At 38.5% G+C, this 14,491-nt stretch overlaps 1 protein-coding gene across 1 annotated transcript in view; it reads left to right on the top strand.

Annotated features, from left to right (window-relative positions):
• The window catches only part of PLA2R1 (phospholipase A2 receptor 1), a 163,467-nt gene that overhangs the window by 52,605 nt on the left and 96,371 nt on the right, over nucleotides 1–14,491 (top strand). Inside the window, exons 8-9 of the mRNA XM_007941852.1 lie at nucleotides 5,558–5,656; nucleotides 10,636–10,748. Coding sequence (XP_007940043.1) covers nucleotides 5,558–5,656; nucleotides 10,636–10,748 — 212 coding nt within the window. The remainder of the gene's footprint in view (nucleotides 1–5,557; nucleotides 5,657–10,635; nucleotides 10,749–14,491) is intronic.

Raw genomic sequence — 14,491 nt, 5'->3', positions numbered from 1 at the left:
TTTACAATCTTGTAGGCTTATTTACTTTGGATACTTACATAGCTGAGTTTGTTTCTGGGTTATGTCGTCATGTGTGTTAATGGTCAGTTGTTGTTGGCTGTTGTTGCTTCTCTGTCCAAAGGGCTCCCTTTAGCATCTCTTATAAGGTTGGTCTGGTTTTAACAAATTCCCTTAATTTCTGCTTATCTGGAATGTCCTAATTTCACCATCATATTTGAGGGACAGTTTTGCTGGGTACATAATTCTTGGTTGGAAATGTTTCTTTTTCAGGGTTTTACATATACCATCCCATTGTCTTCTTGCCTACATCGTTTCTGTTGAGAATTCCGAGCTTTAGTCTTATTGGTTGCCCCTTATAGATAACTGCTCTCATGATTCTTTCCTTGTCTTTGGTTGTGGTGAGTTTGATGATGATATTTCTTGGTGATTTTCTTTCAGGGTCTATCCTGCTTGGGTTCATTGGACTTCCTGAACAGATATATTCTCATCTTTCATCATACCAGGAAAATTGTCTTCCAACAAATCTTCAACTATTTTCTCTGTTTTATTTGTCTCTTCCCATTCTGGAATTCCAATGACACATAGATTATTCTTTTGATGGTGTCCCACATGAAACTTAGGCTTTCATTTTGTTTTGATCTTTTTTTCTGATTTATCCTTTTCCAAAGAAGTGTTCAGGTATTTGCCTCAACTTCCCTAATTCTGTCTTCCATTGATTCAGTTCTGCTCCTTTGCCCATTTAATGTCTTATCTATTCTGAAAACTTAGTATTAATCTTCTGGATTTCTGTATAGATTTTGCATCATTTCTAATTTTTCATTTATTTTGTCATTTTGTTCTTGTATTGTCTTTTGAAATTGTTCTAGGGTTTTCTCTGTATTTTCTTTGATCTGCCTCTCAATTCGTTGAAGATACTTAAATATCCTTCTTTTGAATTCCTTATCAGGGAGTTCCAATGCTGCATCCTCCTCAGGGATGTGTTTTGGGTCTGTATCCTGGTCCCTTGTTTCTCCTGCTTTATCTTGCTTCTTTGTGTGGACTGTGATGCTCTGTTGTCTCCGAGGCATTGTGATGTTTTTATGTTTATATTTAATTAGTGATTGTATGTTGGAGTGACTTGCCCACGATTTTAATTTTCTTTGTTTTGTTTTGTATGTTATCTATGCAAGCAGGGTACTGTGCTCCTCTATTCACTAGTTGACAGCACTTATACACTCACCACCTGTCTCCTTTCCTGTTGTCAGCCTCTCATATGTCCCTGCTGACCTTGGCAAACAGAGCCTAGTCTTAAGTCCCTGGAATCCAAATGAGAGTGCTATCAGTTTAAAATTGAAAATGATGCCACTTGTAAAGATTCAAAATTGCTGCGCCCTCAGTCACTTTAAATATCCAAAATGGCCACCATTGTAAACATTCAAAATGGCTGCACCCTCGGTCACTTTAAATATCCAAAATGGCTGTGCCCTCCGGACAGCAGAAAGTCTACTTCCTTGCTGCTCCCCTTCCTAGTCATAGGCCACCAGCGCAGTCATCCCTGCAGCCCTTGGTGACCAGGGCTGATTTTTAGGTCAATTCTCAGGTCCCAACAACACTTGGAAATATTCAAACTGTTGGTCCTGTCAGAGTTGCTGACAGTCCACAGCTCTGACCATCTCTGTACTCACTGTTTTCCTTCAGGCTTTTCCACTAGTTGGTGCCTAATCCACTTCTGTAAAGTTCCTTTCAAAGCTCAGGGCTCCAGGATTATTTTCTGTATCTCTGTCAATTGGTTTTTCTTTTCTTTGTTGAAGAGGGTCTGTGGCGCTAGTCTGCCTGTTCCTCCATCTTACTGGAAGTCCTCGGCTGCCTCAATCTTAACCCCAAAACCCATTTCTATCAAGTTGATTCCAACTCCTAGCGTCTTGTACTTAATAGAATGAGAAGGATCTTGATGAACAGGGGAAAGAACATTACAGCCAGAGGAGCAGCAAGTGCAAAGGTCCAAAGGCCTGCTGTGTTTGTTAATCAAAAAGGAAACCATTGTGGCCTGAGGGTATGAATGATGATGAAGTCATTTGAGATGGGGCAGGAAGGATGCAAAAAATGCCAGGGTTATTAGCCTTAGTATATAAAGAAGAAAAGGGCTTTAATGAGATGTTGGTGGTCAGTGTTAGAATTCTCAACCTCTCTTCTGAACCAATGCACCTCTTGCTCAGTCACCACGTCTGTTGCTAGAGACTTGTGTGTTGCTGTGATGCTGAATAGGTTTCAGTAGAGCTTCCAGACTAAGACAGAAGCCTGGTAATCTACTTCTGAAAATTATCCAATGAAAATCCCATATAGATGACAGTGTGAAAGGGGTCGCCATGATTTGAGGGCTGACTCCATGACAGCTAATAACAAAGGGCTTTAAGGAGATGGATAGCATAATCTGATTTACATCTTGGAAAGTTACTGTGAAAGAAAAAAAGAAGTATCTGGGACTGCTACATAGAGAATGGATTGGAGAAGGATAAAATGGAAGCAAGAAACCAGTTTGGTGGCACTCCAGTGGCTGAATTAGGGTCATGAAGATGGAAAGACTTGGACAGATTCATGGATCATTTGGATGATAGGATTTGCTGCTAGATGAGATATAGGGGTGTATGTGAGAGGTAGATTTTAGCTTGAGCATCTGGGTGGATGGTGGTGCTATTAACCACCAAGGTGGAGATGAGGGGAAGAAGTGAGGTTGGAAAAATAGTCCAGAGAGTGATGGTTTTTAAACTTCATTACCCAATTAACGTAAAAAGATTTCAACAGTGTATATGACCTCTTTGAGATAGTGAATCAATGTAAACCCTAATTCTTTTCTTCACATGAACATGGTCTTAACATCACCATTATCCCTATGCCATGTCACTCATTTATCTAAAACATGCAACTATACAGAATTACTTAAAATCCCTAACCGTGTAAAGGGTTTATTGTACATTTTAAACAGACTTAGTCTCCTTGATCATAGAACTACTGAACTAATAGACTTGCTGAGAGCAGGGGGTTACTGATATTTGGTAGGCACCTCTTCAGCCACTGGGACACCACATCACGTTCTGTCGAGAAGTAGTTTATTAAATGTTATTTAAGTAAGTTGATGAAATAGTTGTGCTGACCAAACATCAAAAATCTCTAAGTAGTTATTTTTATAACACATTTCATTGTGCTAAGGCAGTGTATCAGAATCATATTTGAGGAGGGAGAAATAATACCCTTCCTAGATGTCTCTCATGGGTCTACCAGTTGCCATTGTCATTCTAACTCATAGTGATGCCATGTGTATGAGAGTATAACTGTGCTCCTTAGGGTTTTCAGTGTCTACAATCTTTTGGAAGTAGATCACCAGGCTTTTCTTCTGAGGCTCCTCTGGGTAAATTTGCACCACCAACCTTCCAGTTAGTAGCCAAGCACTAAACCATTGGCACCACTCAGGGACTCCTTCTGGGTCAAGACCAGCTGAAATACACCACAGTTTATATTATAGTATTTTATCCTTTATTGGTTCATTGGTGTTGATGTAAATAAGATGACCTTCATTTCCCATGGACATTCTCCTTTTTTATTTGACAGACATGGGTATTTTATCTAGCACATTCATAGAACAGGAATCAATATTTGGATAATAAGACTGCTTTGAAGAGAGTAAAGGAAGGCATTAATTTCATTAAACATGCCAACCAGCGCTGTTTTAAGTGTGTTGTGTTGTAGTGCCTTTTTTGGAAGCTCAGTAACACCTTCAATAGTAGATGCTTAAAAATTAACATTTATTTCTATTAAGTAGAACTCAATATGAATATAATGATTATAATTAACAAGTTATCTAATCATGGATGATACAGAAATTTTAACTGAGAGCCTAGGAAACTGCCTCATTTATTTATTCATTCATCCATCCAACTATCCTATAAACTGGGTGGTTTGATGGGAGACTCCATAGGGTGAGGGATACAAAGGTTCTATTACAGACAAAGGCATCTGTAGTGATAATGCATTGCTGTTGAGTCAGATCCAACTCACAGTGACTCCTCCTTGGATTTCCGAAACAGTATCACTATAGAAGTAGATTGCCCAACCTTCCTTCTGAGGAGTGGCTGGTGGATTTGAACCACCAGTCTTCTGGTTAGCAGTCAAATGCCTTAGGCACTATGCCACCAGAGCTCCTTCTGTAGTGATACTGCCTCAGAAACCCAAGGAGGGGTTGCTATGAGTCGGATCCAACTTGATGGCTGTGAGTTTGGTTTGGTTTGGTAAGGTTGATGGAAGGGCTCCATATTTCCCTAAAATACTGGATGTCTGAGATACATCTAAACTTTGACTTGTACAGTTTTAGCCAAAAGTTCTGATTTGTGATAAAATTCAAAATCCTTTAGGAGACAAACACTCCTTCTGTTAGCAGTTATTGTATCTTATTATATAATATCTAAGAGTAGCTTTCAGTAGAACCAGGAGAAGACATTCAGGTGTTTTCTAATGGCAGCAATAAAGGAGTCCCTGGGTGACATAAACAGTTAAGTGCTCAACTATTAGCCTAAAAGTTGGTGGTTCAAACCCACCCAGAGGCACCTTGGAGAAAAGGCCTGGTGATCTGCTTCCAAAAGGTCACAACCTTGAAAACCCTACAGAGTACAGTTCTACTCTGCAAAGGACTTAAAGGCTAATAACAACAATAACAATGCCTAGCATGTGATGATCGAGAAGTACCAGTTGTTCCTCCCCTCCTACCCACCCAATCCAGGATTGCATATCTTAGAATTGTCTATATGTTCAGGCACTTGCAAGAGAGTGGGACTTCCCACCCAGAGAGAGTATGATCCCTTTCCTATGACATGCAGGGTTCTCAGGTATTACCCCATCCTGAAATACTTTGTTTTTTCTTTTATTAAGGTGAAATTCATGTAACATACAATTAACTGTTTTAAAGTGTTCAAATCAGTGGCACTTTGTGCATTCACAGTGTTGTGTAACTACCACTTCCTTCTAGTTTCAAAACTTTTTATTCACTCCAGGAAAACACCTTGTACCCATTAAGCAATCATTCCCCACCCACTCCCTATCCTTTGACACTCACTAATCCCCTTTTTGTCTCTACAGATTTGCTTATTCTGGATATTTTATCTAAAAGGAATCATACAATATGTGGCCTTTTGTATCTGGCTTCCTTTATTCAGCATATTGTTTTAGAAGTTGATCCAAGTTGTAGCATCTGTCAGTACTTTATTCCTTTTTGTAGGTCAACAATATGCCATTGTATGCATATGCCATAAGTTACATGTGTATCCATTCATTCCTTGATGGACATCTGAGTTCAGCTTTTGGCTATAGTGAATAATGCTCTATAAACATAGTTTCTGTGTGGAATATGTTTTCATTTCTCTTGGGTACATACCTAGGAGTGGAATTGCTAGGTCATATGGTAATTTTTATGTTTAACTTTTTTGAGAAACACTTATTATTAATCATATTTTTACTCATAATAATTGGTATTGCCCATGGCATCCATAATGGAGTGTATTCATTCATCTTGTAACAATTTTCCTTCTAGGAGGGATCTTGGAAAGTTAAAAATTGTGAAGAAACACTTTTTTACATTTGTGAAAAATCAGGCCATGTTCTTTCTGATGCTTCATCAGGCTGTCAAGAGGTAAGTGCTTTTAACCTTGCAGTTTATCTACAAGAACTTTTCATAACTAGCATCATTTATCCACCATCAGTTTAAAGTGAGTCTCTCTCCCTCCTGACCTCCCTTCTCTTCCCTCTTCTCTTCCTCCTTACTGCACCTTCTCTTCCTTTTTTCTCTCCTTTCTCTTTTTCTTTCTTCTCGTTCTTCCTTTCTTCTTCCTTTCTTGTGTCTCTTCCTTCCTTCCATCCTCTTCCCCACCTTCCTCCCTCCCTCCCCTTCTTTCCTCTCTCTCTCTCCTTCTTTCTGCGTTTTTTTCAGTGTGTTGGGGGGAGCTACTTTGAACAAACCAACAGTTACCAGCTAGAGGCTATGAAGGATTTACATCTCTGGGAAAATAGTTTTATTACTAGCCACTTTGACCTACAACTACCTTTCTTTTGAGATAAAAAGTGTAAGTTATCCTGTTAGTTATACCATCTGTACAAACACTGACAGTCCCATGATGCCCTGTCTCACACATGGCTTTCATAATTTTGAAGTAGGATGTCAGAGTGAAAAATCATGTATTCTTTTGAGTCAGACAGTGAATCTCTGTACCAAGAATCTTGCCTTACTTTTTACTTTCTTAGACTTAGATGTTTAAATAGGATTCAGTAATGAAGAAGAATTTACTTTTTGCAATATATTTATCATTTGGAAAAGGGATAATAAAAGATTATTTAAGTTTGGTATTTTAAGGACTTAAAAAATATTTGATAGGTTACATTTAATCTTAAAATATAGAGGCTTATTTGTTTTAAATTTCCTGGAATATGTTCAGTATTCTGCAGTAAAGCAAAAACCTAGGACATACCAGGGTCCTCAGCACATTCTCTCTCACACATACATGAATTTGAATTTAAATATTGGGAATGTTTACACTCTATGAGTCTCAAAGTTTTCCAAAACTTGTTTTTTATGCAACTCTGTGTTAAATGTTTTCTCTTCTAATATAAATAATTCTAATATAGATAATTCTGGAACATAAATAGTTCCAGAAACTACATGTTATTCATTAATCAATGTGTAAACATACAAATGACTCTTCATACTGTATAGATGGACAATACATGTCCCATTACTGACATGTCACCATATATTTTATCTAATGATTATAATTCCTGAATTAATTATAGCTGATCAGTTACCTAATATCTAGCTGATCAGAGATGTTGATTGTGTGTGTGTGTGTGTGCATGCGTGTGTGATAATGGCTCTCATAATGGCTCTCAAAGCAACTCAACATGTTTCATTTTCGTAGAAAAGACCATTTACTTCTTACACAGCAGAAACAGAACTGATGCTATGTTCAAACTTTTGGTTCCTCTTTCCTTTCAGAACACCATTACCAGCATTTAAAGATTCTGAGGGCAGAGATGATTCTCTAGCATTATGGTAAAAATCCCATTAATTTCAGTATGCATCCATCTATGAAAATGGTTTTTACCAGTTTTACTCTTTTAGCCATTTGCTTCAATTCAGTTCTCTAAACAAACTGCACGTGCAAAGTCAATTTATTCTCTCAGTCTTGATAACTTCAAAGGAAAAAAAGTATTTTCCTCCGGGTGACTTGTTTAGGATTGGACAATATAAGCAACTGCTCATAATTGGCATTATCATAATTTCATTTGAAAATGAAATGGCACCTAGAGTGCAAAGGATATTAACCACTATAGTCAAGTATTCTTCCCACTTTCATTGGGTAGAAAAAGTTTTATAGTAAAGAGTCCCAGATTTTCTGGTTATTACTGGAACACATCTTCTTTTTTTTTTCCTCTTTTAGTCTGTTCAGTTCTTACATTTTTTCATTTGTGTTTGTTTTGCTAAGCAGTCTATAATCTAAAAACACTAATGAAGAGGAAATGTTTTGTTAGGAAGGTCATATGGTCTTCCTCAGCCTGTGCTTCCAAGTACAAAAGCAGTCTTAACAACCTCCATGCCCCCGTTACAGGTTGGTCCTCAGAAGGGCTCTATTTGGAGCTTTCAATTACTTTACACAGATAACGTTCAGGTTAAATTGAAAGAGAATGAGTTCAGAGCAGGAGACCCTGGTCAGCTGTGTGTAGGAGTACCTATGACTCACACCTCATTTAGTAATATGCTTTGAATTAAAATAGATGATTTCTAAAATAAACTTTTCTTTATTTTATTGCAAAACCAGGACCTTTTCCAAGGAATATACCATAAATCATTTTATATCTGATCAAAAGCTGGCAAGGGTTGGCATGACACAAAGGGTAGGGTATTTTAAAACTGGTGAATAAGTAAAAATAGATGCATAAAAGTGATGTGATTTTGTAATAATGTAAGAATTGAAATAACTCAGTTGATATATAGAAGATTGATGAGTATATATGTCCTGTGCCATATGGTTTTAATTAATAGAGTCCCCTTCATAGCTCCCAGGGCTGACCATGCCGCTACATGTTCTGCATTTTTATCTGAGTGCCAAGGTTTGCTTTCTTTCCCTCTAAAAGGCCAGCCAGTTAACTTAGGAATAATCTTTACAACAAAATATGTTTTGGCTATTCTCTATTTGGAAGCATTATAATCCGGCTGAGACCATCTTGGACTGCACCAGAATTCAGCTTCAGGTCCAGCTGATTCTAGTCTGTGATGTTATCTAAGTCCCTAATCTCAACAACAGAAGACTGGGCAATCTACTTCCAGAGTGATACTGTCTCAGAAACCCAAGGAGGGGTTGCTATGAGTCGGATCCAACTCAATGGCAGTGAGTTTGGTTTGGTTTGGATCTCAACAAATCTCAGAGAGATAACATGAGGTAATCAATAGAAAAGGAGAGTGAAAAGCATACAGTGTTATCTAGATGCACATGTCCTCTTTGGTCAGTTTACATACTTCATAATTACATTAATAATAATAAACCAACCCAGTGTCAGCGAGTTGATTCCAACTCATAGCAACCCTGTAGGAGAAGAATTGCCTTCTAGAGTTTCCAAGGCTATAATCTTTATAGAAGCAGACTGCCACATGTTTCTCACATGGATTGAGTGGTGGGTTTGAACTGCCGACCTTTTGGTTAGCAGCCAGGTGTTTAACCACTGTCCTACCAGGGTTCCTTCATAATCATAATAGGTATCAGTAATTTAACATTTACTAAGCCCTGTCTCTTTTCTAAGGTCTGTGCCTGCATTGTCTCCCTTTGATTCTCAAAACAACTCCATGGATACTATTACCCCTATTTCACAGAAGAGAAAATTAAGATGCACATAGTGATGGGGCTAAGATCCCAACCCAGACATTCTGACTTGAGATGCAATATTTTTAGTTTCTACTTCTTGTAAATATGCAGATGACATGACCTTGCTTGCTGAAAGTGAAGATGACTTGTAGCACTTACTGGTGAAGATCAAAGACTACAGTCTTCAGTATGGATTACACCTCCACATAAAGAAAACAAAAATCCTCACAACTGGACCAATAAGCAACATCATGATTAAAAAAAAAGGCAGGGGGAGAAGATTGAAGTTGTCAGGGATTTCATTTTACTTGTATCCACAATAAACACCCAGGAACCAGCAGTCAAGAAATCAGACATCATATTGCACTGAGTGTTCTGGTTACTTAGTACCACTCTGACAGGAATGTACCACAATGGGATGGCCTTAACAAGCACGAGTTTATTCTCTTACAGTTTGGAGGCTTTAAGTCTGAGTTCAAAGTGCCAGGCTCTAAGAGCTGGGTGAAAGCCCCTCAACTTTGGGCTTTAGCTCTGCCTCCTGCTCCTGGCCCACTAAAGCTAGAGGCTTTTCTTCACTCAGACAGCTGCTGGCTGCTGAGGCTGACAAGCCCAAGGTTGAGAAGTAAAAAAGTACAGTCCCACTGTTAGCAAACCACATGGCAGGCCATTAATTCAAGTCCATGGAAAGTCCCAAGGTCAGCAGAGCATTGCAGGCTGCTGCTGAACAATGACATGGGCACATGCAGGATTCAAATGTGCCATAAGCTAGAGACCATTCCCAAAGCTGCTGCTTATATACGGGAAGCAAACCACATCCCTAAAGCAGCTACTCAGCTGCTCCAATACATTCAGCCATGGGGTTAATTACCATTCTTACCATGGGGAGTAACAACATCCAGCTGCCCAGCCACTCAACCAGGCCCAGCCAAGTTGACACACAAACTTAACTATCACACTGGGCAAATTTGCTTCAAGAGACCTCTTTAAAGTGTTAAGAAGCAAAGATTTCACTGTGAAGACTAAGGTGCATCTAACCCAAACCATGGTATTTTTAGTCATCTCATATGCATGTGAAAGCTGGACAACGAATAAGGAAGACTGAACAACAGCTGATGTCTTTGAATGATGGTGTTAGTGAAGAAAACTGAAAATACTGTGAACTGCTAGAAAAATGAACAAATCTGGAAGAAGTGCAACTGGAATACTCCTTAGAACCGAGAATGGCCAGACTTTGTCTCACCTACTTTGATCATGTTATCAAAAGGGACCATTCCCTGGAGAAAGATATCATGCTTGATACAGTGGAGGGTCAGCAAAAAAGGGGAAGCCCTTGAACAAGATGGATGACACGGTGGCTGCAGCAATGAGCTCAAGGACAGCAAAGATTGTGAGGAGGGCACACAACTGGACAGTATTTTGTTGTGTTGTACATAGGGTCACTATGAGTTGGAGCAGACTCAACAGCACCTAACAACAACAACACCTCTTGTAGAGACCATTTGTATGAAATTCTATGAGTCTGATGTATGTATGTGCTTTCATTTGCTTTTAATAGTTTTAATTAGTTAAATAAATATAGAAGCAACTATAGATAATGGCATCACCAGATAAAATAAATATAAAGATATCAAGACAAAAATCCAAAGAGTTTGAGTGGGTCAGAGAAGAAGGTTATTTAAGTGGTAAATGAGAATATGGGGGGGGGAAAAGTCATTTTGCTATTTAACTAATTCCTTAATTTACTTTTTCCTTTTTTAAGGGATGGGAGAGACATGGTAAATTCTGTTACAAAATCGACACAGTCCTTCGAAGTTTTGACCATGCTTCCAGTGGTTATTACTGTCCTCCTGGACTTGTAACCATTGCAAACAGGTAAAATAATTTCCAACACAACCATGACTGGGCTTTGACATGAGGACTCTTGGAATGATAAAATCTAGCTACCACCAGTAACATGTCAAAATAAAAAGCTGTCACACATTAAAGTTTTAAATTGTTTATTGAGATAAATTGAAATCATGTAATGGTATTCCTAAATTGCTTCTTGTGTAACAAAAAAACAAAATTTAAGATTACTTGTACATTCCATAAGGATTTATTAATTATCTGACATTGCTATACATTCACTTGTGTTTAGATTTTCATCTTCTAATTGCTTGTATGGAAAATAAATTTATTATTTAATAGTTAAGTATTTTTTTAATGTACTGTATGTGAAGTTTTTGTTGGTTGCTTGCTTGCTTTTTTTAAAAAAAAGAAGAAGAAAAGGATGTATAACTAAAGTCTAGAAAGTTTGAAATTCTTCATGATTGTTTCTGAAATCTATTTTTTAGTTAGATTTAGACGTTTCTGTGCACAGGTGTATCCCTGATGCTTAGAGAGGAACTGTGCCCTTTTTACATTCTATATAGTTCCCACCCAGCTACAGATATGTAATGGGGAGAAAAAAAAACAGCCACAAATGTATTCTCAATGTTACTGTCAATGCCAGGAGGAAGGTGAGGGTTAGGAGACTCCATGCTGAAAACAGAAGCAGGGCAGAACTCTTCTTTGGTCCCATGGGAAAATGTACCTGCAAAGCAAGCCACTTGCTTTTTTGTCTAGATCATTTGCCTTTAAAAATATTCAGTGAATACCAGGAAAGAGGATAACTAGTGCTGTGTTTTGTCTAAAGACTCTTCACATTTAAGTCTAATCTGTAAGGGAAGGAATTTCTCTGTGCCTTCTCTAGCTTCCCCACATATGAAGTCAACATTCAGAGTCACCAGTATTCCCTTCCTCCTTATACACTCCTAGCATCCTGCTCTCTTTCCTAACTTTTTCCTCCAAACACTGCCCAGGAATGCACATGTGTATGTATGTGCATGCATGCAAGCATGTGCACAGAGAGAGAAAGGAATGGGTGAACGGATTGACAACATTTGACAGAATACACTGCCTGGAAAAGCATTTTACACCCAGGAGACCCTTCCTCTAGGATATAGCACTACTTTTGCTGCATTTCAGCTTTTTTTTTTTTTTTTTTTTTTTAAGTTCTACCTATCTCCTTCCTGGGTATAGCTATCAGGCAGAAGTAAGCCTTATCTCCTCCATCTGGTAACTCACCCAAAGACTTCAAGAGCACCTTGGGTTGGGAGTCCTCCAGTCAGTGACACAACATTGGACTTTATTCAAGAACTTGACCAATGAAGCTGTCCTTTTTGTTTAATTACAATTTAATTAATGTGTTTCACTGAAGGAAATAAGCATAATTGTTTCACCTACTTTTTTATATATATCATTCTTTCTTTTTTTATTGTTTAATATTCATTGAGTGCCTGTCATACACCTGGCACTGTGTTACTACTTTTCATATGTTAGCAGACCACACAAAAATTAGTAGTCAAGAGTTTATTAGAAAATTGTTTATTAAATACTATTGTGAGAGGCACAATATTAAACACATTCTGTATGAAAGAAAAAAAGGCATGGTGTAATTGTGTAGTGCTATTTGCAGTCAAATAAAGAGATAGAACATATACACTGAAATAAGTGAAAAAGACTAAATAACACAATAAATAAATAAATTCAAAGCAACATTTTTGACAGCCCATAAGGCCAAAGTGACCCAGGGTGAGGCAGAAATCTATGAGAGCTAAAATGCTTCATATTCTAAGAATCCTTAGGGATCTCATTTCCTCCCCATATAAAATTATTCCATTAGTCCCCCAAACTGTATACAAGAGTATGTTATGAATATTTTAATTTCTTCCTTGATAAACTGTATTCAATAGCCAGGAGTCCCTGGGTGGCACAAACAATTAACATGGTGCTAAAACTAGAAGAAGGGATCCAGGTAAGGCCAGGGACCCAGGCCACGGCCCTCCCAAGCATCAGGAAACCCAGGGAAAGCCGAGAAAAAGCCAGGGGTGGGGGGGTGGAGACCAGGACAGAGTGAGGAAGTAGAGGCAGGGATCCAGGTAAGGCAGGGGACCCAGGCCATACCCCTCCCAAGTGACAGGAAAGATGTAAGGGGAATCTGTGTAAGGGGAGGGTGGGGAGGGTGGAGAGGTTTTGAACAGCTAAGGGAGACAAGCTTGTCTGTCAGTTTGTCATACTGTGGTGGCATGTTGCTGTGAGGCTTGAGGCTGTGCCACTGGTGTCTCAAACCCGGTAGGGTTGCACGTGGTGCACAGGTTTCAACAGCTTGCAGACTGAGACAGACTAGAAAGAAGGAGGAGGCTATCCATTTCTCAAAGAATTGGCTAGGGAAAACTTTATGAATAGCAGAGAAACCCTGTCTGATATATTACTATGCAACTTTATGAGTAACCTGGAAACATTGTCCAATATAGTACAGAAGGATAAGCCACTTAGGTTGGAAGGCTATCAAAATAGCACCAGAAAAGAGCTGCATCATCAGAGTAGAACCAGCCCTAATGATGTGGATAAGGTAAAGCTTTCGAGACCTCCATTTGCTGATGTGGCATGACTCAAACTGAGGATAAACAGCTGCAAACATCCATTAATAATTGGAACATGGAACGTATGAAACATGAATCTAGGAAATTTGGAGGTTGTCAAAAGTGAAATGGGGTGCATAAAGATTAATACCCTAGGCATTAGTGAGCTGAAATGGACTAGTTTTGGCCATTTTGAATCAGACTACCATGTGGTCTACTATGCCAAGAATGACAATTTGAAGAGGAATGGCATGGTGTTCATCATCACAAAGGATGTTTCAAGATCTGTCCTGAAGTACAATGCTGTCAGTGATAGGATAATATCCATACGCCTACAAGGAAGACCAGTTAATATGACTATTATTCAAATTTATACACCAACTACCAAAGCCAAAGATGAGGAAATTGAAGATTTTTATAAGCTTCTGCAGTCTGAAATTGACTGAACTTGCAATCCAGATGTGTTAATTATCAGTGGTGACTGGAATGCAAAAGTTGGAAACAGAAGAAGCACCGGTAGTTGGAAAATTTGACCTTGGTGATAGAAGTGATGCTGGAAATCACATGACAGAATTTTGTGAGACCAATGACTTATTCATTGCAAATACCTTTTTTCAACAACACAATGGCAATTATACATGTGGACTTCACCAGATGGAATACATAGGAATCAGATTGACTACATCTGTGGTAAGGGGTGATGGAAAAGCTCAATATCTTCAGCCAAAACCAGGCCAGGAGCTGATTGTGGAACAGACCATCACCTGCTCATGCAAGTTCAACTTGAAGTTAAAGTTGCTCCTTGGAAGCAAGAATGGCCATTAAAACAAGTCCACGAGAGCTAAAATATGATATTGAATATATCCCTCCTGAATTTAGAAACCCTCTAAAAAATAGATTTGATGCATTGAGCACCAGTGACTGAAAACCAGAAGAATTGTGGGATGACATCAAGAACATCATCCATGAAGAAAGCAAGAGGTCACTAAAAAGACAAGAAAAAAAGAGAAGACCAAAATGGATGACAGAAGAGACTCTGAAACTTGCCCTTGAGTGGAGAGTAGCTAAAGCCAGTGGAAGAAATGACAAGATAAAAGAGCTGAACAGAAGATTTCAAAGAGCAGCTTGAGCAGACAAAGCCAATTACAATAATGAAATGTGCAAAGACTTGGA

Source organism: Orycteropus afer, unplaced genomic scaffold (genome assembly GCF_000298275.1).
Source record: "Orycteropus afer afer isolate SDZICR_OR568_19922 unplaced genomic scaffold, OryAfe1.0 scaffold00084, whole genome shotgun sequence".
NCBI classification, from domain to species: domain Eukaryota; kingdom Metazoa; phylum Chordata; class Mammalia; order Tubulidentata; family Orycteropodidae; genus Orycteropus; species Orycteropus afer.
Note: the sequence above shows the minus strand (reverse complement) of the source record. Positions and strands in the feature narration are given on the sequence as shown.